General features: G+C 37.8%; 1 protein-coding gene across 1 annotated transcript; it reads right to left on the reverse strand.

Moving 5' to 3' along the window:
- On the reverse strand, positions 1-27,794 carry LOC135220513 (uncharacterized). Its single transcript, XM_064257666.1, has 5 exons — positions 27,371-27,794; positions 7,760-7,974; positions 5,152-5,867; positions 2,610-2,768; positions 1-960 (listed from the first exon to the last, which is right to left on the reverse strand). Exons 1-5 carry the CDS (start codon positions 27,472-27,474, stop codon positions 835-837), a joined length of 1,320 nt encoding a protein of 439 aa, XP_064113736.1. The 5' UTR covers positions 27,475-27,794; the 3' UTR covers positions 1-834.
- Between the last annotated feature and the right edge of the window lie 106 nt (positions 27,795-27,900).

The raw sequence follows: 27,900 nt of genomic DNA on the forward strand, positions 1-27,900 counted from the left end.
TTCCCGACATTATTTATTCACAATTTACAATAAATATTAGAGCTACAAAACATCAATATATTCTATCGACAAAATACATTAACAAACATATCTGTTTCATAGGTACTGAGTAAAAGTTTCATAGGTACTGAGTAAAATCTGAATACAGTCACAAACAAAAGTACTGCCACACATTGCCACGCTGCCACTGTTAAGGAATACAAAGAATTACAAAGATTTTAGTCGTCTAGTCTAAACTTCATGTTCTTTTGAAAACTCCAAGATCAGGGTGACAACACTTTCGATGATGACTATACATAAACGTCTGAAGTGTGTATTCTTTTGAAAACTCCTAGATCGGGGTGACAACACTTTCGATGATGACTGTACATGAAACATCTGAAGTGTGTCTTCTTTTGAAAACTCTGAGATAAGGGTGACAACACTTTTGTTGGTGACTGTACAAGAACCGTTTGCTTAAGTACAAATATCAAAAAGGACCAAGGCAAACCTAATAATTATGCATTTCTTGAACAACTTCAAAAAACCTCAGAATTGGGTGTCAGTACCCTCCTTTTATTTATTTATTTTTTTTGGTGACTATACATTAAAAGTGTGTATGTATATTCATATGTATACATATCAACGAGCTGCAGGACGCACTTGCAGCTCATCTCCTATTTACATTTGTATGCATCAAAGTGGGCCAAGAGACTGCCGTCACTTCCAGCTTGGCTTCACACAAAAACTTGAAACGAAGAAGGACCGAAGTGCTCTCCCGTCGGTGACTTCAGTACATCACAGGTGTGGAAAAGTGAACGAATGAAAATCTGCGGCCTCTGCCGTGGGGATCCGTCACATGGCAGCGTGGAAATAGGGCGTTGTGTCGTTCAGAGAGTGTTCGAAACTGTTGTCGCCCCCGTGAACGCCCAAATGAAACGGGACGAGTATGAACATGTACACAACGATCACTCCCATCAGCTGTGGAGGAAGGAGCGAGATCATGTGAATGATACTGAGGACTTAAGCGAATGCAACATTTTTTTCTATATCTGAGGCTGGAAAATGGTATAGTTCGTGGATCATCACATAGAGAAGCTGAAGAAAAGATAATTAAAGAAATATAATTAGAAACTGTTAAATTGTTGGATTAGATATATCAGCAAAAGTTGTAATGGTGGAATAGGAAGTAAGTATTTCGGTTGAGAAAGGTGCGTTTCCAGTCAACTAACCTAAAGATAACAAAAATATAAAAATTAGAAACTGTTAAAAGGTTGGAGTTGATATATCTACCAAAGTTGTAATGGTGGAGTAGGAAGTAACTATTCTAAATAAGCAGAAAGGTAAACAGGTAATCTGCCAAGACAGATACGAGAAAAATGAAAGATAAGACATAGTTTAATTGTTCAGTATGAACAGAGTGGTAGCATCTAAAGACAAATGAAGCCAAGTGAAAACTATCGTACAATCCGCAATATGAAGAAGACACCTGAACTCATATAACTACCAAATTAAACATGAATAATTGAGGATTCAACCATCACCTTGGAATCACCCATAAACATGACTTAAGGCTCAACCACCCGGTAGGTGGTACAAATATTCTAGACTATGCAAGATGCACTAATTTTAGAGGTATTGCACAATTCTCGTAAACAACCTCCGGATCACATTCACGTCACCAACTTGTAAAACTGCGCCTAGTGATCTTAACCACTCTGCCAGCAACTGCCAGAAATTAAGGTTTATCACTTCTCATATCATATTTTTAATTAATGTTCTCTTTTCTTGACCTTGGAACCTTGCCTTTTTTTTCACTGGAAAAAATGATTCACCCTCAGGTTATGCCCTACAACAAAATTTTGGAATGGGTTATCAAAAGACAATTGGTTTGTTATTCGAAAAATTAAAAGCCCAGGAAAAGTCGGTAATTTATGCCAGTAGATCGCTCTAAAGGCGATAACTCTGGAAGCTTCAAGTTAAACTTACATGAAAGGGTTAATTAGGTATCTCGGAACTCTCTGCTATATAAACGTTATCTTTAATTGCATTTCAAATAGTCTTCTAACATCAAACTGCTAATAATATGACAAACGGTACAACGCGAAATGATTCTCTATAGCGGAGGTGGGATGACATAGTTTAACTAAGCCTAGTATTCGAGAAAACTATCGAATTTGGTGGTGAAATCATCAATTTTGAGAAAAATATAATGCAATAATTAAAACATAATTTAAATGTAAATTTATGTATTCTAAAAATAAATTTTATATGGAATGAAATTTGAAGATGTAAGGTTTTATCTGCCAAAATAATTTTTCTTCCATCATTACTTTTGGAGATATTAGCATTTGAATAGCGTTAGGGCCGGGCCGTTCTGGGTCAGGCCGGGTCGGGCCGGGTCGGGCCGGGTCGGGCCGGGCCTCCAGAAATGACCCCGTTTCCAGCAATAATTTCATTTCGCTCGTAATGATGGTTGCCACCATAGAGTTATCTCTAGTCGGGATTATACAGCATATAACCCTATTTGTGTACCTATCTCAAAAAACAGTTCCCATTGCCTATGGCATAATAGGTTAACGAGCAGGTTTTTCATTCATAAGGAAGGAGACATCTACATATTATTTTACCTTGAGAAAATTGGTCTTGGTCACAACGAAGAATCCCAGGGCCGTATAGGCAGGATCGTGGAAAAAAAGTTGAGAGTTGAAAGCTGTGAGTTGGTCGGTTGCAAGACGAGGCGCCTCGTACGTGGGGAACTCCAGAAGAGGCAGTTTGATGCTGTTGTACTGTGAGGAAATAGAGGAGAGAAAAGTGAGTCTAATGCCTGCACACAAGCTCACACTCAAATCACACACACACACCCACCCACACACACACACACACACACACACACACACACACACACTCGAGCACACATAACCGAGTCTTCCTCGTAATCTTCTGCTCCATCGTGTTGAATGCTTGAAAATGCCTTAGAGATCACGGGACGCGTCTCACTTGCGAACCAGGACGCTGTTTCGGGTATATTTTTGAAAGTGAGTTTGTGTTTTCCTGTCCACCAGTTACGACAATCGATTCCTTTCAGGGAATTAGATATTCACACCAGCGTGCCGAGGTTTTGTCTCTATCAAGCCACGCAACAAATCAGACTTGCCGAAATGAGATCTATTTCCAGCTCCCGCCTTTCTATCTAATTCAAAGAAAGAACGTAGTTTATGTCACAGCGGGAGACTCTTCACGCCTTCGGAATCAATACAAGCGCGAGGGAAAGACAGACAGACGGACAGACAGAGGAGCGTAGGCACCAGTAACGCATTAAGCCACGACAAAAGAACGGAGACGGAAGATTTACAGTCGAGTCTGTGGTAAAAGCGAACAGTAATAAGAAGCAGAAAAAAGAAGAATTGCACGTCCGCTTCAGCAAATAGGGATTGCCAGTACGTTTGCGGTAATGGAAGGAAGGTATAACCTTGGAGTTTCTAGATGTCAATATCTGTCGCGTAGTAGGTAATTGCTATCTGGACGTTGTGCGTTGTGTTTTCCGTGTTGAATGATCTAACTCGGTCTGCGTGTCCCTTAACATCAAGACCCGTGGCTCAAACGTGTGGTTTTCCAAAACTTCAATATTTGAGTTGTAAAGACTAATGCTGCATATTGCTCTACAAACTTTTAACAAGAAAAATATCAGAAAAACAATATGATTCCAGAATTTAATGGGAGTAAAAATATGTGGTTGGCTATCGACATATCTTTATATTAAAAGTTTGCACATCAAACTCGAATGTTATCAAGAATTCCAAGTGACACATGAGGCAGTCTAGTAGGTACATCTGTCATAAAAATCAGCAATCATAAAAAGGCCAAGAAAATGTCTTTCCATTTGTTATATCTCTTTTCTTTAAGTAACATAAATTTTCAGCCAAACAATGCAGACGAATCAAAATATTTGTCTTATGATCAACCTTATTCTTATATGTGAGGGGTCAAGGTTTGAGCATTGAAACTTAACTCTTTTCGTTCCTTTTACTGTACCTCCTTACACATTCTCTTTCTTCCATCTTGCTTTCCACCCTCTTCTAACAATTGATTCGTAGTGCAACTGCTTTGAGGTTTTCCTCCTGTTACGCCTTTCAAACCTTTTACTGTTGCTTTCCGTTTCAGCACTGAAAGACCTCATAGGTCCCAGTGCTTGGACTCTGGCCTAAATTCTATATTCAATTCTGAATGGGGTTTGAATGAGAATGCGCGGGATTTACCGAATTTTGCTCGATGAGAAAATTGATCAAGCCAGACTTTTCCGGTTTAAGTTCAAATGACACCTTTTAGGCAAATTCTATGATGATTTCACTTTCCGATGACTTTACCTGTCTGGACACCTGTGCTTAGTAAGAAATCAATCGGATAAAAGATGTGTTTTGGCACATTCATAAACATGCTTAACAAAGGAACAACACCAATATCTACAATAAATGGGAAGGGTGCTGTAGCTTCCAAGAAATACGAAGCGAATATGTCGCTTTATTTGTATGGGATTCAATCAATCCTTTGTCGGTATAAGTCATTTATTTTTTTTATTTGATTGATGCGATTACTACGCGTCATCTATAGTATTCAGCAAACGGAATAGCTAGCTACATATGACCATAAACGTTACGATACAAGTAACAAAATGCGTCGACGTTTCTTTGGCGCAATCGAGTTTTCTGTACAGCGTATAATGCTGAATGTAACTCTCAGCCACGGTCCATGAAACTTTCAGCCACGGCCCGGTGGTGGCCTGTGTTGTTCAGTCTTACAATCATGACTGATATTAACCTTAAATAAAATAAAAAATACTGAGGCTAGAGGGCTGCGAATCGGTATGTTTTATAATTACGTGGTGGGTGATTAACATGCCAATTTGCAACCCTCTAGCCTCAGTAGTTTTTAAGATCTGAGGGTGGACGGAAAAAGTGCGGTCGGACAGACAAATAGCCATCTTGATAGTTGTCTTTTGCGGAAAACTAAAAGCCAGAATATGAATTCAGGAGAGAGAGAATTTTTTTTTTAATTTATGCAAGCATAATTACGTGTTCATCTTCTGATGCACTTGACGATATTGATGTAGATAATCTTGCATAATATGTAGCAAAGTATGTAAGCCGTAACGAACCTTCTGATTTGCCTCACCTCATCGACAACAGCGCTGATGACGAACACCAGCGCCAAGAACACGCCGAAGAGCGATGCCATGTAGAGCAGCTCGGCGATGGCCAGCGGATTCCCCTGGACGAGCTCCCCCGCCAGGAGAGAGGAGACGATGTAGTGGTACATGTGGGGCGTGAAGCTGAAAAACACCTCCCCGGCGATGATGAGGATGACCGGGGACGCGATCTCCACCAAGGTGTGGTTGTACTCGGCCAGGTGCCGGTGCCACAGTCGGACGTCCTCCAGGTGGAAGCAGTCGACCTTCTCTCCTGTCGAGGTGTCGGCCAGCTCCTGAACCAGCTCCCGGGAGCTCCGCAGGCAGGATCTCACCGAAAGGCACACCTGCATGACGAAGGCCAGCGGCCAGATCATGTAGATGCGAGCGTATATGTTCGAGAGGTAGTAAATGAAGCCCTTGATGCTGTGGAACACGCCTTTGCCTTTGTACTCGAAGTAAAGGGTGACCTTCACGATGACCGCTAGCGAGTTCAACACCCACAGGGAGAAGGTCACCGAGGAAGCCAGTGGTCCGCTGGGGTGATGGAGACGGTTGATCTTCCGGAGGAGTTTGGCTAGTAAGGGCGCCTCTGGGAGGGTCACGACCACCAGGGACACGTGCGCCAGCTGCAGGACGACCTCGGGCCACACGTGAACTATCCACTTGCCGACTGGGTAGCTTCCGCTGTGCATCAAGAGATCTGCCATAAAGGGAAAACGAATTTTCTTTAACGTAGTGGTGGTTGGGCATGGTAACACTGCGTCCCGGGCTTTAGATAGTTACGCTATGTGTAAGTTTTAGGTAAATAAAAGGATATCTGGGTGTACATTTGCAACTGAAATGTGTTTTAATAATTTACTGTATGTGAATTACACCGTTAATATTCGAAATAGGATATTATTTAAAGCCCGGGATGCAGTGTTACCATGCGCAAACACCACAGGCGGATGGACAGATGAAAAATAACAGAGTATAGGTAAATTATTTAGGCTTATAGACTGAGCGTGGATGAAAATATAAGACGTTTTTCTTCTGGAATAATATAAAAGGATCTTTTTTATTACGATAGGTGTTTCTTACCTCAGTTTGGACTTCTTGTGACAGTATTCCATTTTGTTTCAAAAATTGTCTTCATAAAATACACGAGAGAATATAATAACAAAGACTCGGCAAGAGAAGTGGTTTCATTTCATAGCTTGTCTCTAAAATTCGAAACCATTGCTGCTCGTATATTTCCTTTTAAAATCTTGACATTCATAACAATTATAAAACTATGCTAACAAAATTCAATGATACTTTACACTAGGGAAACTGTGCTTCAACTAATATGAGAATAATGTATGCCAAGTTCCATTAAAAAAGCAAGCAATGTAAATTTTAAAAGTCAACTTAGGACAAAAAGCATTATATTACTTTCCTCTGAGAGTCTCTTAGAAAAAACTACCAATAAATTTCATATTGATTATTGTATTAATCCCCATAAACCTTGTCGAATCAATTAGTGTCTGATAGCGGTCCTTATAACAGCGACTGTGTGTGTTTTTTTTACATCAATTTATGAATGATTGTTTCAGAAAAAGAGAACCTCAATTTTATGAATCTTGCCTAAATACTCGTATAACTATAAAGGCACATACGGGAATGAGATTCAATTGTCCGTAAATCATTCTTTCAAGACCAATAATATCATACCACGATCCACAATAGCCGAAGGTAGCTAGGTAGCTTTCTGTCATTGCATCGATCCACAAAAAATCCAGTTTTCAGCTACTGCTGCTGTTTACATGTAAATGGTGTTTATATGCGAGCCAGCACTAACCGATCAATGCCTAATTGCAACACAGTCGTGCAATACTCCCAATAAACAGATTTTCTGTTCGCCCGTTGAATGGTTTATACATGACATTTCTCATGAATTTTATAAGAGGAACGCTGTCGCGGGTAGATTGTTGTGAATACAGGATGTTCTGCGTGGGAAGGCATTCGATAGGCAGAATTTGGGAGCCTCGTGCTTAAGGACCCCCTGTATGTACACACACACACACACACACACACACACACACACACACACATATATATATATATATATATATATGTAGATATATATATATATATATATATATATATATATATATATATATATATATATATATATAATAGATGTAGTATGTATGTATGTATGTATGTATATATATGGACCAACTGTCACGTTTTCTTTATTTCAGTGTTTTGCTTCTGGTGTCAAGTTCAACTGATGCCAATTGAGCCTTGCGCGTCTGTCATGAAAATATCCATAATATAAATCTATTAATCTATTTATAGTTTGGCTAGCTATACCTGGTATAAATTCTTATTTAAGAATGTTAGATCCGAGTTTTATATACTCTCCCGATATTGTTTTTATTCCAACACATATCCTTACAGGGAAATCTACCCATTTCTTTCATGGGAGTCCTTTCTTCATATTATAAGGGTTTCTTGCGGTACATATAAGTTCCTCGCTGGACGAGCGTGTTAAGTGCTCGCCAACCGATTCGGTAGTCACGAGTTCGATTCTCCGCTTCTAATACAGATACAGAGTGAACCACCTACCGACAAGTTCGACCATGGCCACGACGGTGAGGAGGACGTCGAGGGTGACCGAGTAGAGAGCTTTGAAGGAGAACCAAGTGAAGGGCGGCGGGTCAGGATGCCAAGGCCTGCAGAAGGGCACGTGCCCCAGTACGCTGCCGATCTGGACCAGGCATCGTGCCCCCCAAGGGGCCTCCACGCCGTCGTATCTTACAGGCTCGGCGGGCTGCTGTGGCCTGTAGATAATAATAATAATAATAATAATAATAATAATAATAATAATAATAATAATAATAATAATAATAATAATGGCTAATGGAATGCCTGAAAATATATGGGGCAGAGGAAAACACCATCAGCTTCCTCAAAAATACAATGCACAACTGGAATACAATACTTACAAGCTCTGGAATAAGACTAGCAGAGGTTAATATCAGGAGAGGGATCTTCCAGGGCGACTCACTGTCCCCACTAAGTAGCCATGATTCCCATTACAAAAGTACTACAGAAGATGGATGCCTGGTACCAACTCAAGAAAAGAGGCAACAGAATCAACCATCTGATGTTCATGGACGACATCAAGCTGTATGGTAAGAGCATCAAGGAAATAGATACCCTAATCCAGACTGTAAGGATTGTATCTGGTGACGTCAGGATGGAGTTTTGAATAGAAAAATGCGCCTTAGTCAACATACAAAAAGGCAAAGTAACGAGAACTGAAGGCATAAAGCTACCAGATGGGAGCAACATCAAACACATAGATGAGACTGGATACAAATACCTGGGAATAATGGAAGGAGGGGATATAAAACACCAAGAGATGAAGGACACGATCAGGAAAGAATATATGCAGAGACTCAAGGTGATACTCAAGTCAAAACTCAAAGCCGGAAATATGATAAAAGCCATAAACACATGGGCAGTACCAGTAATCAGATACAGCGCAGGAATAGTGGAATGGACGAAGGCAAAACTCCGTAGCATAGATCAGAAAACCAAGAAACAAATGACAATACACAAAGCACTACACCCAAGAGCAAATACGGACAGACTATACATAACACGAAAGTAAGGAGGGAGAGGACTACTAAGTTTGAGAACTGCGTCAACATCGAGAACAGAGCACTGGGACAATATCTGAAAACCAGTGAAGACGAGTGGCTAAAGAGTGCATGGGAAGAAGGACTAATAAAAGTAGACGAAGACCCAGAAATATACAGAGACAGGAGAATGACAAACAGAACAGAGGAATGGCACAACAAACCAATGCACGGACAATACATGAGACAGACTAAAAAACTAGCCAGCGATGACAATTGGCAATGGCTACAGAGGGGAGAGCTAAAGAAGGAAACTGAAGGAATGATAACAGCGGCACAAGATCAGGCCCTAAGAACCAGATATGTTCAAAGAACGATAGACGGAAATAACATCTCTCCCATATGTAGGAAGTGCAATACGAAAAATGAAACCATAAACCACATAGCAAGCGAGTGCCCGGCACTTGCACAGAACCAGTACAAAAAGAGGCATGATTCAGTAGCAAAAGCCCTCCACTGGAGCCTGTGCAAGAAACATCAGCTACCTTGCAGTAATAAGTGGTATGAGCACCAACCTGAGGGAGTGATAGAAAACAATTAAAGGAAAGATTCTCTGGGACTATGGTATCAGAACAGATAGGGCGATAGGTGCAAATAGACCAGACGTGACGTTGATTGACAAAGTCAAGAAGAAAGTATCACTCATTGATGTCGCAATACCATGGGACACTAGAATTGAAGAGAAAGAGAGGGAAAAAATGGATAAGTATCAAGATCTGAAAATAGAAATAAGAAGGATATGGGATATGCCAGTGGAAATTGTACCCATAATCATAGGAGCACTAGGCACGATCCCAAGATCCCTGAAAAGGAATCTAGAAAAACTAGAGGCTGAAGTAGCTCCAGGACTCATGCAGAAGAGTGTGATCCTAGAAACGGCGCACATAGGAAGAAAAGTGATGGACTCCTAAGGAGGCAGGATGCAACCCGGAACCCCACACTTTAAATACCACCCAGTCGAATTGGAGGACTGTGATAGAGCAAAAAATAAAAAATAAAAAATAAATAATAATAATAATAATAATAATAATATCTTACCTTGAAGCTTTGACTATGATTAAGTGCAATGATGTCGAATGAAATGAAGCTCTTAAATAATAATAATAATAATAATAATAATAATAATAATAATAATAATAATAGCTCAAGAAAGAAACTGAAGGAAGGATAACAGCGGCACAAGATCAGGCCCTAAGAACCAGATATATTCAAAGAACGATAGATGGAAATAACATCTCTCCCATATGTAGGAAGTGCAATACGAAAAATGAAACCATAAACCACATAGCAAGCGAATGTCCGGCACTTGCACAGAACCAGTACAAAAAGAGGCATGATTCAGTAGCAAAAACCTTCCACTGGAGCCTGTGCAAGAAACATCAGCTACCTTGCAGTAAATTGGTGGTACGAGCACCGACCTGAAGGAGGGATAGAAAACGATCAGGCAAAGATCCTCTGGGACTATGGTATCAGAACAGATAGGGTGATACGTGCAAAAAGACCAGACGTGACGTTGATTGAAAAAATCAAAAAGAAAGTAACTCATTGATGTCGCAATGCCATGGGACACCGGAGTTGAAGAGAAAGAAAGGGAAAAAATGGATAAGTATCAAGACCTGAAAATAGAAATAAGAAGGATATGGGATATGCCAGTGGAAATTGTGCCCATAATCATAGGAACACTAGGCACGATCCCAAGATCCCTGAAAAGGAATCTGAAAAAACTAGAGGCTGAAGTAGCTCTAGGATTCATGCAGAAGAGTGTGATCCTAGAAACGGCACACATAGCAAGAAAAGTGATGGACTCCTAAGGAGGCAGGATGCAACCCGGAACCCCACACTATAAATACCACCCAGTCGAATTGGAGGACTGACTGTGATAGACCAAAAAAAAAAAAAAGTTGTTGGTTATTCCCGTTGACTTAGTTACTTTACGATTTTTCATACATAATTTCTGTACAACTTTCCCGAAGAAAGTCGCGAATATTTCAGCTCGGACACGATAGAAGATGAAAATTATCATCAATATCCGCAAGATTTTTTGAATAACTTAAATCCATCGGGACTGCCAGTGCACAAAATAACGTTGAAGAAGTACTGCCCGGTAATGTTGCTTCGGAATTTTGATCCTGCCAATGGACATATTAAAAAGGAAACTGTCAAGTTCCTACTTTCTACTCTTTTTTTGGAAGACACAGGATCATAAGAGCATTTATCAGTAGCCATAACGCACTGACATACAAGTTGCGTCTTTGCAGTAACATAATGAAAAGAAAGATACTTTATTATTCGTATCACCGTGCAAAGTAATTGACAAAGAAACGAACCAATCAAGATCCCTGTTCCGTTAAATGAAAGTCACCGACAAGAGAGAGAGAGGAGAGAGAGAGAGAGAGAGAGAGAGAGAGAGAGAGAGAGAGAGCCATTTAATGGCATTAATGCACTACAATTTTATAATTTTATCTTGCTATCGAAAAATGAGAGAGAGAAAGAGAGAGGAGATAATTTGTGATTTGAGAGCTAAGTAATCCGATAATCCCATCACCGTCCTCGTTACTTGACTTACATTAAGAGAGAGAGAGAGAGAGAGAGAGAGAGAGAGAGAGAGAGAGAAGAGAGAATCATTAAAAGAGGGTAAACAATAATGAATACGAACTTCTTTACGTTCATTGATCGTCCCTTCACTTACTTCAAGAGAGAGAGAGAGAGAGAGAGAGAGAGAGAGGAAGAGAGAGAGAGAGAGAGAGAGAGAGAGAGAGAGAGAGAGAGAGAGAGAGAGAATATCATTAAAAGAGGGGAAACAACCATGAATAAGAATTTCTATGCGTTCAGTGATCGTCACTTGAATTACATTACGAGAGAGAGAGAGAGAGAGAGAGAGAGAGAGAGAGAGAGAGAGAGAGAGAGAGACTATTCGTGTAATCGCCCTTATTTTAATATTGCTGAACAAATAGTACATATAAATTTTTCATTTCTGCACCCGTATTTTATCACCCATCGTAGATGGGTAAGTTTGCTAGTAATAATAATAATAATAATAATAATAATAATAATAATAATAATAATAATAATAATAATAATAATAATAATAATACTTTCCCTTGAAGCTTTGACTATGATTAACTACAATGTCGTCAAATGAAATGAAATTCTTAAATTGTACAGTACTGAATAAGTAATGGTATAGATTTTAGCATGCTCTTAAGCTTTCAGGAAACTCCAGCTTTATTCTCTATCTGATATATATTATTTTAAATTATAGATTTATGTACATTCATAAATAACAATGCAAAGGATTTGTTGGGCAGTCTCACGGCAAGAGTACATACTTAGTACCAGAAGGTTTTCTTTGTATTCTATAGAATATTTTTGAAGAATGATATTCCTCCAGTGCTCTAGTTACCCACGTATCATTTTACCATTTACATTTATGCTTGTGCGTGCTTTTTCCCGTCATTCAGTCATCACCAAATACGATTACAAATAATGGTGGTCACTAATGAAGCCACGACGCGCGTAAACTCATAAGAAACGTAATATCTAGTAGTCCATCATGCGGGGTTCCTAATTATCTTCATTTTCGGCGCAAAAGGAACGTAATGAGAAACCCTTACCAAGGATGATGGTTGTTTACAGCCGGGCTTAATTACTCAGCTTGTAACATTAACAAAGAATGACGTGTCTGTGCCAGAAGTTGATTAAGTCATTAACACGAAACTTGGGGTTAAAAGAAAAAAAAAACTTCGCGTATGAGTTTGGAGAAGAACAAGGAAAAGAACACACACACACACACACACAAAGGTATTTTTCTCATGTCGAATATTGATCAGTATCCGGAATGACCTGGGTGCTACCAATTAACAGTGATTTACAACCCAGGTCGTAGTCGCAAAGGCATGCACCCTTTTTCGAAGGAATGTTATTTGTCTAATAATAATAATTGCACACGCGTGGAAACGTCCGTCTGTAATGGTTGTTGCCTGTAACTAGTTACAACAGATGGTTGTTACCTATAACCGGTTACAACAGCTTCACGTGGCGACCAGCACTAAGAGGTATACTTCGAATCTGTAAGTGGTGGTAAGTGGTGTTTACTTATACTTTTTTTCGCTTACTCAGGGAGTAAGCCTGCAAACTACTTTGTTGTTGTTGTTGGAAGAGTGCGGGTTGTAAGAAAGCTCTATGGAAAAGCCTAAAAAAGGTCTGAAAAAGGTGTTTCGTGTTGAGTTAAAGATACAGGAATTTTAGGATAGAATATTCATGGTTTATTTATTAGATGAAAATGTCAAAATTAAATAATGTGCATGTTAAACAGTACAGAAAAATTGTTTCTAATAAAATATAGCGTGTATATTTTAATTTCCATCGGCGAAACAAGGCTCTATTTGACCCTGGATTTTAGCACGTTTTAATTTACGTTCAAATTTGGGAATGTCATGTTCGCAACTTATGCTTAAGGGGAAAATCTTGCACGGGTACAGAGTAAGCTGGAGGCCGGGGCGCGCCTTGTTCACCTTTGAGAAACTGGCTGCTAACCAGTTTCTGACACTTTGCATTTCATTATACAAGGAAACTGATTTCTTGTTCAGCTTTCATCATTAAATAAGCCTTATGAGGTTACTGGTACAAGGCAAAGAGGTTTTTAGGGGTGGAGGATAGGAATATGAACCGGACTTGGGGATGGTGTAGGGGGGGGGGGCGGTGCGAAGTGAAGGATGTGGGGCGATTTCGACTGAAGCTATAACCTTGCTTTTCCAAGAATGGAAACATTGAGACGATGAGGGAAAAGCAACACATGATTATCCGCTTCATAAGAAACAGACCTGCTATTCATATCCCCCTGATATCTTAGTGTTATATAATAACCACACATCATCTAAAGATGTCAATACAGTTTATTTATCCTCAATGTGGAAATGAAAGATGGTAAATGAATATTGAAAACACGTCTCATCAATCAACAGTTCAGAATCGTTCAACACTGACTCGGTATAATGCAGTATGAGCCGCGACCCACGAAACTAACCACGGTCCGGTGGTGTCCTGTCCTATATGGCTGCCAGAGACACGAATATGGTTAACTTTAACCTTAAATAAAATAAATACTGATAAGGCTAGAGGGTTGTAATTTGGTATATTTGATGATTGGAGGGTGAATTATCAACGTGTCAATTTGTAGCCCTCTAGCCTCAGTAGTTTTGAAGATCTGAAGGCGGCACGAATATGGTTACTTTTAACCTTAAATAAAATAAAAATTACTGAGGCTAGAGGGCTGCAGTTTGGTACGTTTGATGATTAGAGGGTGAATGATCAACAACAATTCGTAGCCCTCTAGCCTCAGTAGTTTTTAAGATCTGACGGCGGACAGAAAAGTGTTGACGGTAAAAAAGTGTGGACAGAGAAAGCCGGCACAATAGCTTTCTTTTACAGAGAACTATAAGTCCATTTTATTAATAAAAATCATGACAAATATGAGACTAACTAATAGTATCTTATGCAAATAGCATAGTATCATCAATATAAAATTATTTTGCATGTGTTTTTTTTTGTAATATCGATCAAAAATACATTTGATGTTGGTATTCACATTTTCATTACAGTCACGATCACTTTCCGTATCATTACGAAGTAAAGATTTATATCTTCTTTAGGATCGAAAAAAATTAGAAAAGAAAACAAAAAGAGAGTGCATATACTGGTGTATTATTAAGTGCACTTTTCCATCCAGATCTGCTTTTAAGAAATGACGTCCAACTGATTCAGCAGAGGTAATTCACCAAGTTACTAGACGCGGCAAATCAGAATATTGTTAACACCTGTACCTCAGATTGGTTTTCAACCTTTGCATTCCAGAGACCATGAAATATTAGTGTTTTTGTTAGACAACTTTGAAACCGATTCCTGGGTGTCCATACCACTAAACCACTGAGTGTCTCAAACCTCGTCTTAATATTTCGGAAGTACTGTGCATCGGCATATGTTTCGCTAACTTTTTTACTTAGGAAAATGAAATTAAATCTATGCTTAACCTTCCAACCATAAGTTCCCCGTCGGACGAGTGGTTTTCGCACTCGGCTACCAATCCGGTGGTCCGAAATTCGATTCCCGGCGCGTGGAATCAGAGAAATGCATTTCTGGTGATAGAAATTCATCTCTCGATATAGTTTTTCGGATCCCACAATAAGCTGTAGGTCCCGTTGCTAGGTGACCAATTGGTTCCTAGCCACGTAAAATATATCTAATCCTTCGGGCCAGCCCTAGGAGAGCTGTTAATCAGCTCAGTGGTCTGGTTAAAACGAAGATATACTTAACTTAACTTGGTCTCCATAGACTGCTGCACTTTTCTTCCACATATTTTGCATAAATCTGCTGAGTTGCTGTTGTTTTACCTATCCTGGGCCGTGCGAAATTTGTCAAAACAAATTAATATATTGTATAGTGATATATACATTTCTCTTTTAAATAGTAAAGATAAGGGGATGGCACTGCGCCTGTGGTTTTCAAGACTACCGACAGAGGAAACGAAATGATTTTTACCATTTCAGATTCGCAGGGAAATCCACTTTGCAGTAGATGATACCGAATAGCTTGAATTATGCTAATGGCTTGTTTGGGATAGGCTGTTTTGAATATGCCTGGTTTATTTATTCTTCCTCTTTTGCCAATTCTCCAACACCAACTCGCGGTACTTTTTCGATGTCACTAGAATGTGACATAGATAGTAATACGGAACGTCCTCTCTATCTCTCTCTCTCTCTCTCTTCATATATATATATATATATATATATATATATATATATATATACATATATATATATATATATATATATATATATATGTGTATGTATGATGGTATTATGTATGTAGTATGTATGTATGTATGTATGTATGTATATAGTGTGTGTGTGTGTGTGAGTGTGTGTAAGTGTGTAAGTGTGTGTAGAAACAAAACCTAGTAAAGTCACACGTGCCATGGGTGAACTAGTTTATCCTTGAACAAAGGTTTTACATTGATTTATGCACACAAACATAATACTTACCTAGTTACCGTCACATTCTACATGAATGAAAGCAACGTCATCTGGGACAGCAAGCAAGCAGCTCCTAGCCTTCCTGTACCTCCCTCCCCACCCCCCACCCCCCTTTCCCCTGTACCCACCTACTGCCCCTCCGTCTACCACCCAGCCCCCTGTGCCCTTGCTGGCTCTTTGACCATGCTTAGCAACTGAGTTCAACGATCTATGCAGCCTATTACTCTCTTCCGTTTGGGGGTCTCTCTTTATTTATTTTTGCTCTGCTGTTTTTCTTTTGTTTTTCTCTAGCCTTCGACGTCGTTGCTTCTCTGAATGTCAAGCAAGCATCAAGTGGTAATGATCGCGTATGTTACTTCAGCGTTCTGCATTCAATATTATTTCTGAGAGGGAGAGAAGGTAGAAGGTCTCTTTAAGATAGGCGCTGTGCTTGGGAGCTTGCTTGCTTGCTTGCTTGCTTGCTTGCTAAGCTCGGTTACCATGGTTAACGCACGACAAATTGGGAATTCTCAAACTCTGATTACGGATTTGCCAAGGTTGTTCGGTGATTGTTGGTGTGGGGGGGGGATGGTATTCTGGATTCTTGAGGTTATTCACGAGGGTCCCTGTGTACACACACACACACACACACACACACACACACACACACACATATATATATATATATATATATATATATATATATATATATATATATATATGAATAACTTGATCACGAAGGATATAAAACGTGATGCCACGAAGGAAACAAATGAAAAAACGAGTTGGCCGAGTACTTTCGGTCCTATTCGGACCCTTTACTGAGGCATATTGATTTTACAAAGAACACCATAGTCAAAAGAAGGCTTAATATACAAACTGACACTACCAAATTAGCCATAATGGCGATTTTCACTCTACAGAGAGGAGGAGGAGTCATAGGCTAGCCACACCTTGAAGGATACCCGCGGTAAACAAGTGATTCTTCCAGAAAAACAGTACATTTTGAAAACAACACGGGAGCATATACAATTTAATATCATCAATTTTTACACAAATTTTCCCAACAAAAATTATTATTAATGAAAAGACGAAAGAAAATATAAATATATATATATATATATCGAGCAAGAGAAAGAGGGAGAGAAAATATCGAACCAGAGAGAGAGAGAGAGAGAGAGAGAGAGAGAGAGAGAGAATTAATAACTGTATACATGTGGGACTAATTTATTAGTTGTTCATATATTTTGAGGTCCTTCATAAACATCTTACAAATATATGGGTCCAAATGGTACATTCCCAGACTAAGATTTAGGTTGTTTTTATTAGTGATTTGTATAATTGCCGATTCCAGTAAATTTCTTGAAACATAATCATTAGATCTAGCAATTACCGAGGTATCACCCCAATTAATACAATGAGATTTTTCACTCAGATGGATAAACTACTGCATTTGAAGTCTGGGCTGTTCTAACTGAATACATATGCTGCTTAACCCGAACACATAAATTTTTACTAGACTGGTAAAACAATAAAAAAATTATTTATATATATATATATAAAACAAAATTTTTTATTATGTTTTAAATAACAGCTAACAATTACTATTGACAGAGAATCTACTTATCTTGTAACATGGATAAAAAAATACGCAGTTATCTAACAACCACCCCCTCCCCCCAACGCCACCCCTGTCTTTCTGTCTGTCCACCTGCAGGCATGTCTGATATCGTTGATATATTTTGAGGAACTTTATTTGTAAAAGAAAAAAAATTCTGGAGAGATTGAACGATACGAGAAATCAATTTAGAAGTTGACAGGTAGGTCCTTATTCATTAAATATTTCGTCTTTCACTTTATAGGTCTACAGTGACGTTTAATGTTAAGGTCTCGGTACTTACACCCATCGCTCATGGACCTACCACATCCAGTCTGATTACTCATGCTTAGATTTTTTTTCCTCTTCGGTAGTTTTGGTAAGAATCCGATAAACTCGGGAATGAGCGGATGATACTTATGGAAAAGTCTTTAAGAATGGGTAAAAATCATGCTTCTTTACGTATGAAATCACTTGAAGATGAACATACATCCAGCAGGCTATTGAGGTTTACACCACGAACAGCGTTGAAATTGCGCGGGAGCTTATAGTGAGATGGCAATTTAGCCTCGCCGGGCCCAAATGATGGCTAATTTTGATTAAAAATATATATTGGCATTACAGCATTACTAAACGTCACCGTCTAGTCCTAATGAAAACATCGTTCTAATGACGTTTTAGCAATTTAATTTTTTTTTTCAACTTATAAAATCCCATTTATTAGGTATTTAATAATAATAATAATAATAATAAAAAGCTGAGTCTCCCTTAGTTAAATTACATTTGTTTTCTGGAAAATTGTTGTCGCTTTTTTCAAGTTAGTTTCATCTAGAAGCTGTTCGATTTACACATTGCAAATACATAAACACATACACACACATGGGAGTTAATGAGGCCAAAAATCACCAGGGTATGGTTTAGTTTCCACCCTTCCTGGGTCACCAACAGAGACTTACTCTTGCAAGACATCCTATGTCCATACTTTACCAGTGATCAGGAGCACAGAAGGAAGTGATCGAAATATGTGGTCGCAACGTTAAAATAGTGTTTTATTGGTCTTTTATCTTCTCACACACACGCACACACACACACACACACACACACACACACACACACACATATATATATATATATATATATATATATATGATATATAATATATATATATATTATATATAGATATGATATTATATATATATATAAAGGTATAAGCCACGAAGGAAAAATAAACAACGGCGTTTCTACAAGATCTTTCGACTGAAAGTCCTTTACTCAGCAGACAAACTGACTTACATGAGAAATTGAGGGTACAGGAAAGGTCGTATAACTGACAGGTAGGGATTATAAGGAGATTAGTAACTGGAATCCGACACACCTGGAGAATGAGTAACCTTTTCAAACAAGCATAAACATGGGTACAATTTAAGAACAAAAAGACACAGGGACAAGACAATTGAAGGGTTATACAGGGCGACAGCTGACCCCAATCAGATCTTTGGTAAACAAAAACTTATTCACAAAACATATTAAACATACATATACAAAGAAAATATCTCTAAGGCAACTAATTTGTATTTAAGTCTGTAATTATATCTTTGAGGTCATTCTTAAACATGTTACAAATACAAGGGTCTAAATGAAACAGCCCACGACTAATATTAAAATTACAATGGGAAGTAGTAAGTTGTATTATGGCAGATTCTAAAAGATTTCGTGATAAGACATCTTTTGATCTTGCAATTACTGAACTACCAATCCAATTTATCCGGTGGTTGTTTTCACTTAAATGAATGAATATTGCATTAGATGTTTGTCCAGTTTTGACAGAATATTTATGCTGTTTTAATCTTACTTCTAAGCCCTTGCTCGACTGTCCGAGATAAAAAGAGGGGCAGTCCATACATGGAATTTTATACATGTTGTTACTTTCCCTGGGGCCATTTTTTATTAACATTCCTTTTAGTGTGTTATTATAGGAAAAAACAAGGTTGACCTTAAAGGCTTTTGACAATGATTTAAAGGTTTAAAATCCGTTAGAATAGGCAAACTGAGAATGTTCTTAGAATTATCTTTCTCCGTGTTATTTACACTATAAAACTTTTTGTGGGCTTTATTATAACAAATATCTAGTATATGTGAAGGATAACATAAATCTTTCCCTATTTTTCTTATGTATTCAATTTCTTGATCCCAATATTGGGGACTGACAATGCGCAATGCTCGTAAAAACATAGAAGAAAAAATTGATATTTTGATGTTAAGATGGTAGCCTGAATAGAAATGCACATAAGTTAAGTTGTTGGTTGGTTTCCTATAAATACTGAATTTACATTGAAATGGTTCTCTATGCATCAAAACAGCTAAGAAAGGGAACTCGACAGAAAACTAAAAAATCTTACTGATAGCAGTGATTGGACTAATTGTGCACGTCAAGATTGTGTTGTAAACCTATCGAGTAAAAATGTTGAGTGCCCTTGGATATGGTTTATCTTTCTTTATAACGAGTCGACCTTCTGCTTTAATGATTGCGTCATCCCTACATAAATTTGAAAAATATTGTGATCCTCCTCAAAATCATTTTGACATAATTAAAGGTATTGTTTACGGAGCTGCCAATGTTAAGCATGAAAGTGTCTGAGCAGTTGGACTTAATCTTTTTGTCCTTAAATTGTACCCATGTTTATGCTTGTTTAAAAAGGTTACTCATTCTCCAGGTGTGTCGGATTCTAGGTACTAATCTCCTTATAATCCCTATCTGTCACTTATACGACCTTTCCTGTACCCTCAATTTATCATGTAAGTCAGTTTGTCTGCTGAGTAAAGGACGTTCAGTCGAAAGATCTTGTAGAATCTCCGATGTTTATTTTTCCTTCGTGGCTTATACCTTTATTTATGGATTTATCACGTTCCAAACATTCGTGATTCAGTTATTTTATATATATATATATTATATAATATATATATAGATATATATCATATTTAAATATATATATATATATATATATATATATATATATCAATTTACAACACAGAGCACCTAGCACCTACTATGTTTTCATTTCAGTTCTCCAGCAAGAACGCAGAGATGAAAACGTACCCTTCCGCTTTTCCTTCATACTATCTACTCCTCTATATATTATGACTCGCTGGGGCAGCAAGTGTCCTGGTTATATAGCTTGCTGCCACCTCGTTAGCCGTTAGATAAATTAACCTAACTATAGTCATATGGATGCTATACATTCCAAGGGTGCACTCTCATCCATTCGCCAGTCTGGGAACATATTCTCCCCACTCATCCTCGTCCTTGAGATCAGTGATGCCAACCCCCTCTAAACCTACGCCCCCTACAGGAGACGAGAAATGACCCTACATAACTGAAAATGACCCAACTTTCTGCGGCTATGATAATAAAGAAATCTTTAGATTGTGTTTACATGCAATGTTATGAATACTAATAAGCATATTGATCTAGACCTACCTTGTTACAATTACCCTACACTTGAAAATATTGCAGCAGAGCTCAGAAAGCACCGCTTCCCGAAGCTAAACTAAAGATTTTAGTTAAGGAAAAGATGAATATTTGTGGCATGCTGGACGGATTCGGTATGAGAGGGCCTGGAAAGGAGAGGTTTCGATGTGTTCAGGACGCGAAACAAATGCTTGCTGGGTAGCGGAGCTGCCAAATTCGTGTATACAGGGATTCAGCGCAATGATGACGAGCCTTCCTTGTTAATGTATGCACCTCTCTCTCTCTCTCTCTCTCCTTATCCAGGAAAAGGCAGCAAGTATATTGAAAACGATAGTTTGTTTGCCAACATCTTTTCGCAATATCTCTTTGCACTTTCAAGGGTGGAATTTGAAAATGAATTACCTAAAAATTAAAAAAAAAAAAAAAAAAAAAAAAAACATAACTAAAAATATCAAATATTTAAAAATCAATATAACGACATGAACAGACTTTTAATTAATTTACTTTTTATGTTTTTATAAGATTTTGATTAATATTTTTTTTAAATTGCAGCCTCCAAGATACAATGAGATATTGCAAAATAAACTATTGTTTTTAATATACTTTCTTTCCTTCACTTATCAATGGAACGTCCGCTATATGGAAGAGCGAGAGATGCCTTAAAATCTACCTTTTCAGTTATATCATGTGGGACGTAAAACATCGATCTAGCTTTAGATAGAGACTGTAGTATAAAAAAAACTTTGGGTAACACAGTTTAGTAAAACTATCTACCAAGAAATTTGTTTCTGCGTCAATGAACTGGGGAACAAATGTTCGGTATGCTCGAAAAAACAAATTAGTTAAAACGTTGTGCTTTACTTTAGATTCATGATATGAGAAGTAATGAATATAAGTGTTTGTGTGGGTGTTCTTCCTATACACGCTGAATTTAAAGTCAATACTTTATGTGTCTCTATGAACTACCATATCTAGAGAGATTAGCCTATTTTCCATTTCCTTTTCCACTGTAAATTTAATAGAGGACAAAAAACTATTAAGCAACTCTAAAAACCTATGAAAGGCTTCCTCGCCGTGTCTATAAACAATAAAAGCTTCCTCTACATACCTAACCCAAATTTCGGGCTTAATGTCTTCCGGTAGTGTCAACGTAAACCTTTTCGAAAAATTCCATGCAAAAGTTTGCCAACATAGGGGAGAGAGGTGAGCCCATCGAGACCCCGGATTTTTGTTGATAGAACGAACCATTAAACTCAAAAATTGTAGATTCAACGCAAATGTTAATCAAATCACAAAATTTATCTGCGCATAGGTGGCTTGAAAATATTATCTGAGACTAATTTCTTCAAGTTGCCGAGCACGAACCTCAGTGATACGTTCGTGAATAAAGAAACTATATCTAGGCTGTACATAGAACCTATGTAATTCTTTTCCTTAATTTGATCTATAAAATCCATAGTGTGCTTAATGTGAGATTTCGAAATTGTCCCTACTAATTTCCCCAAAACCTCCGCTAATCATGACGACAGATCCGACTGAGGATTGTTGATCGTCCTTATTCATAACCACTACACAGCCTCCTTTGTCTGCTTCTAAAATTTTAATACTTGAATTCTTCTTCAATCTATCTAAAGCCAAGTTGAAACGTCGTGGTAAATGATCTACCTTCTTCTCAAAACTATGAAGCAACATGCCTTTAATAAAATCTAAGTTTACTCTTGAATGCTTGTAGTTAAATTGATTGATGCTACCAATTCCTCTAAGGAAATCAATATCCTCCCTCAGAGCCCAGAGAAAAATTAAGTCCCAGGCTAAGAAGTATTTTTATATATCTGATTAAAAGCAAGATTCCAAACAGAGTGTCTACATAGATTTCTAAGCTTCCTATCTAGCTGAGCTTGCAGAAGGGGAAGTTCATACAGTGCAATTGCGCAACATATATGGGAGAAAAACCACACAATAAATTTTAAAGGTACAAAGGTTGTTTTTGCATGTAACGACAGGACTTTGAGACGGGTAGTAGAAGGGGCGTTAATTTCCTTAAATGAGACCTTTACAGCAAATACTGGAATTACAGATAATACAGCTATTTGTAAAGAGATATTATGAAGAAAAAGGAAAATTTCAAACTTTAGGAATATATGTGCCAATGATGATGCTGCTTCCTCTCTTGTTTACTCCACACAGGTCATTTCTCCAACAAACCACCCAACCAGCATAGAACAAGCAGTTGACAATAGAAACATTCCCCCACGAAGATCAAGACTAATTCTGGAAAAGACGAGGGCTCAACCGCCTGATCATTCATAATAATAAACTAGCTTGTTACCTAATCTTTATGTTTTTTCAAATGTTATAAAAAAAAGTATGTTTGTGCTCCTACTTGTCGGTTCCTAGAGGTGACATATCACATTTTAGTGAACAAGATCACAGCTGATGGTCGAAAGCTTTAATCCTGTACAAGAAATATGTATTTTAAATTACAGAAGGATTTTACTTCATTGTGGATTGTATCCCCATTTACTTAGAGGTACGACATAGTACCTGGCTTCTGCTAAAAATGTCCTGTTACAACAGAATTCCTTCGAATAAAAGGAGTACATAAAAACACCAAAATATAGAAAGTAAGCAATATATTTCCGACACCTGTCTCTCTCTTCAGGTAGGTAATGAAGAGAGACAGCAGACCCTGAAAGAGAGTACTCATTTTCTATTTCTTGGCGTTTTTATGGGCTCCTTTTAATATATAGATATATATATAATACTATATATATATATATATATAGAGAGAGAGAGAGAGAGAGAGAGAGCTTTTGTATCTTAATATGTATGTATTTGTCTGTCTGTTCCGTCTAATTAATGGCTGGTGCTGAGCCAAAGGAGAGTTAAACCTGGGTAGATTTAACCGTAGAATTGTGTGAATTAACATTTCGGATTATATTGTTGTTGATAATGACTTTGCGACTCTGCATTCCAAATTTAATCACGTTTAATAGTCTGTTATCTATCTTTGATGAAGATTTCCAAGCAGGAGAGAGAGAGAGAGAGAGAGAGAGAGAGAGAGAGAGAGAGAGAGAGAGAGAAATAAGCAACAAAGACTTTTAGTACCGCAAAACACGCAAACCGTGTTTTTACTGGCAATTTGACGCGCTCTCTCATGATTCGTGTCTTGTAATATTTATACTTCCTGGACATTTCTTATCGATCCTGGTTTGCAACTCATTTGTTTTGTACTAGATTTGTTTTTCTTTTTCATTTTTTTTAAACATCGCCATTTCTCTCTTTACCAACTTCCTCCTGATGTTAGCAGTTCCCTAATTACCTAATATTGATTTTATGAGATTTTCTTTCATTTTCCTATGGGTAGAAAAATATGACCATTGGTTTCCCTTATTATTTCAAGATTATTACGCATATATATATATATATATATATATATATATATATATATATATATATATATATATATATATAATGCATCTGTGTAAACGGATGTAGCCCACTGAAAATAACGGATGATGTTGAGATGGGAGCAACACGTCCTACTCAAGTATTGGTGACCCTTGGAATGCCACCGGGTAGGAGCGCAGATAAAACGGCTTTCGGAGGCCATATTAGCTAGCGTGAGCCTTTTAGTGATAAAATGCCACGATACTGGAACAGAACCTCCATGCATCTACTGCAGGAGGTAATGCGACGAAAAACAAAAACGAAATGAAATGCGCAAAAAAAAAAAAAAAAAAAAAAAAAAAACGTAACCATCTCAGTACCTCGAGTGGGATGAGACACGTTACACCTTTCGAATTGTGTGACGGGATCAATTCTGACTTAATGCGAGGGGGTTTTGGGGGGGGAGGTGAGATTCTAGTTTCATTTCAAATTGCTATATAAAGAGTTAAGCAAGGAAATCATAACTGGGGAGACGGATATGCAGCGGATTCAATCTTATTCTTCTGGTGACTGACGCACCTTAACGAGCAGCACAAGACTACCTGACGCAAATCTTTCTTCGGGTCAAGGAGAAGTTTGGCAAGAGCACAGGACAACGAAAACGAGTGCTCATTATTTTCCCGAGTGCCGGAAAGGACTGTTTCGTCGCTTGCATCCTGACTGAACTTAAAAGAAACGAAGTGAGATGGCGGGATAACCCTTAGTTTTGGTCACAAAAATTGACCGAACGTACGCGGATGCAATTTTCTTTGCAGCCTTATAATCTCCTAGCTAGCTGCAGAAGCACTGAGACTTGTAGCGTCATAACATGCTACTACTATTCCAAAATAATTAACACGAGCAGCTTCGTCAAGTCGTAAAGTGTTTTACTTTTACTTTAGTCATTTTCATATTTTAGTTCTACCTCTCCTATGTCGAGGGAAAAGGCGATCAAAAACGAAAGATCAGATCGGGTCAGATTTAGCAGTGATGGTATACATAGAAATACAGCTTCTGGCCTTAAAAAGTCCCAAACACCTGATGATACTAGAGTATGTAATATATCATACTGGAGTACATCATGGACGATAATATTTCGTTTAAAGACAGGGTACGTTAGAAATCCTACCAGCTAACCTGAAATCTGAGTATTTTCGGCATTTTCCAACGACTAGCGGAGGGGCTTAATATAGAAGTAGTGCGTTTTTACCTTTTTGGTCATAAATAATTCTCATTTAGAATACAGATCATTCAAGGACGTCGAACTTGGGGCAAAGCAACGTCATTCATAAATCACGAATGGACACGATCGATTGTCACCACTCAAATGTTGAGTTGGCTATGTTGCATATATCCATATGAACCAGGCAAATGTATATAGAATCAGCTAATTGCTGTGGGACGATGAGGAAAACGAAAACAAGAACTTTGGTAGAAATCTCTGTCCCTTTCGCTGCCCAAATGTACTACATATATATATATATATATATATATATATATCTCATATATATATATATATATATGTATATATATATATATATATATATATATTATATTATATATATATATATATATATATATATTTATGGGCATTACGGAATCGAAGTTCAACTTAATATCCACATGCTCAGAGCGCCCAAGGCCACCAACCGCAAATAACTGAGGGCCGTTAGCTGCAACCTACGCTATATCTGTTACATTTATAACGCGTCCAAGTCTTTGTTCGTGGTCACGGGTTATGCACAAGATATTACACCGAAAGCTATAGCCTTTAGTAGCCGTCTGTATATTATTATTATTATTATTATTATTATTATTATTATTATTATTATTATTATCATTATTATTATTATTATTATTGGTGAAGAAATCAAATGTATTATCAGTGTATACACAATATATATATATATATATATATATATATATATATATATATATATATATGTATATGTATATATATATATGTGTGTGTATGTATATATATTTAAAACATATTTACACTTACATGATTAGAGATTTCTTCAGCATTTTAGTGACTCGTGCTAACATAAGTTTACTATTATTATTATTATTATTATTATTATTATTATTATTATTATTATTATTATTATTATTATTATTATTATTATTATTATAGTCTTTTCTTTTAACAAAGAACATATACAGGTAACTGTCGAAACAGATAGGAGGCAACCGTCGAAATACGTATAGACACCTGGGTCTGCGTAAACACAAGAATGAAGATCTCGCAAGAGCGCGCTCTTGATCAAAAGCAGACAACTCCGGCAGAGAATGAATCCCGATAATGATTTAGTACTATACTTAATAATTATCGTGATTCATAACTTCCCTTCAGACGAGATCGTTCCATCAAATCGCAGCTCGCAATGTGTAAGGCAACTTAACTGGGTAACGTCTGACATTGATAAATGACGCAAGTAACCTTTAGACCATTCGGAGAACCAGGTAACCTTTAAGGGGAGGGGGGGGGGGGGGAGTCTGGTTACTGTTAGTGTCTGACATTTTTGCGATGTTTATGTTGGCTTCTTTTTTTTTTTTTTAGGTGTGCGGCATTGCAATACCTTTGTAGGTTCTAATACAAACTTTCTAGAAAGTGAGGAAATTGCATAATATTATATGTTTATAGGTGCTTCTTCTACATAAGCAGACTATATGGAGACTTGCATTGACTAAATTGCATGTATATATATATATATATATATATATATATATATAGTAATATCACATTACCGTGAGTCATATACATACATCGAGCTACAAATGTCCTTTAATATCTAATTCGCTCTACCTCGGAATTAATATATTTTCATATGAAAATATATTAATTCCGAGGTAGAGCGAATTAGATATTAAAGGACATTTGTAGCTCGATGTATCTATATATATATATATTATAATATAATATATAATATATATATATATTACACAGACACATACACATTCACACATACACAAATATATATACATATACATATATATACCCGCATGATACTCCAGTGGACATACCTCTTCTTGAAGTAATGTGAGCATCTTTTGAGCAAGGCTTGATTGTGTTCTACGGTGAAGATAGACCTAAGACTCCGGCTGTTGGGATTCGCCCCGTCTGTCATGTTTCCTGTCTCGCACTACTTCTTCAGCCCACTTGTCGCGCAGACTTGAAAGACGGACATTTTTCTCGAGACAGGTCCCCAGAGGGCGGCAGCAGCAACAGCAAAGCAGCAGATGATGATAATGAATAAAGTCATTGATGCCACGACACTCTTAAACACCTAGTAAGTCTCTCCTCCTCCTCTACATATTGATCACGGACTGGAAAAAGTCAGCGCGGCAAATGACACGGTGCTAGAAGCAAGCACCGTTGCCATGGGCACTGTGACAACAGTTCGGGACGCGACCGTTACGAGCTCCACACCAGGACGCTACGGTTCAGGCGGAGTCCGCCAGGTAACAATGGCATCATGCGATAGTTCCAAACCCGACAGGTGCCGAGTGTCACTGCCTGCGCGTGCGCGCGTTTGTGCGTGTGTGTGTGTGTG

This window comes from Macrobrachium nipponense, chromosome 2, assembly GCF_015104395.2.
Source record: "Macrobrachium nipponense isolate FS-2020 chromosome 2, ASM1510439v2, whole genome shotgun sequence".
NCBI lineage: Eukaryota > Metazoa > Arthropoda > Malacostraca > Decapoda > Palaemonidae > Macrobrachium > Macrobrachium nipponense.

Excerpts from the sequence above, each read along its gene's own strand:
- LOC135220513 (XM_064257666.1), bottom strand. The coding sequence starts at position 27,474 with ATGACAGACGGGGCGAATCCCAACAGCCGGAGTCTTAGGTCTATCTTC. Across the intron at positions 7,975-27,370 it reads TCACATTACTTCAAGAAGAG|GCCACAGCAGCCCGCCGAGC; the intron begins GTATGTCCACTG and ends TATTATCTACAG. Across the intron at positions 5,868-7,759 it reads GGCCATGGTCGAACTTGTCG|ATCTCTTGATGCACAGCGGA; the intron begins GTAGGTGGTTCA and ends CCTTTATGGCAG.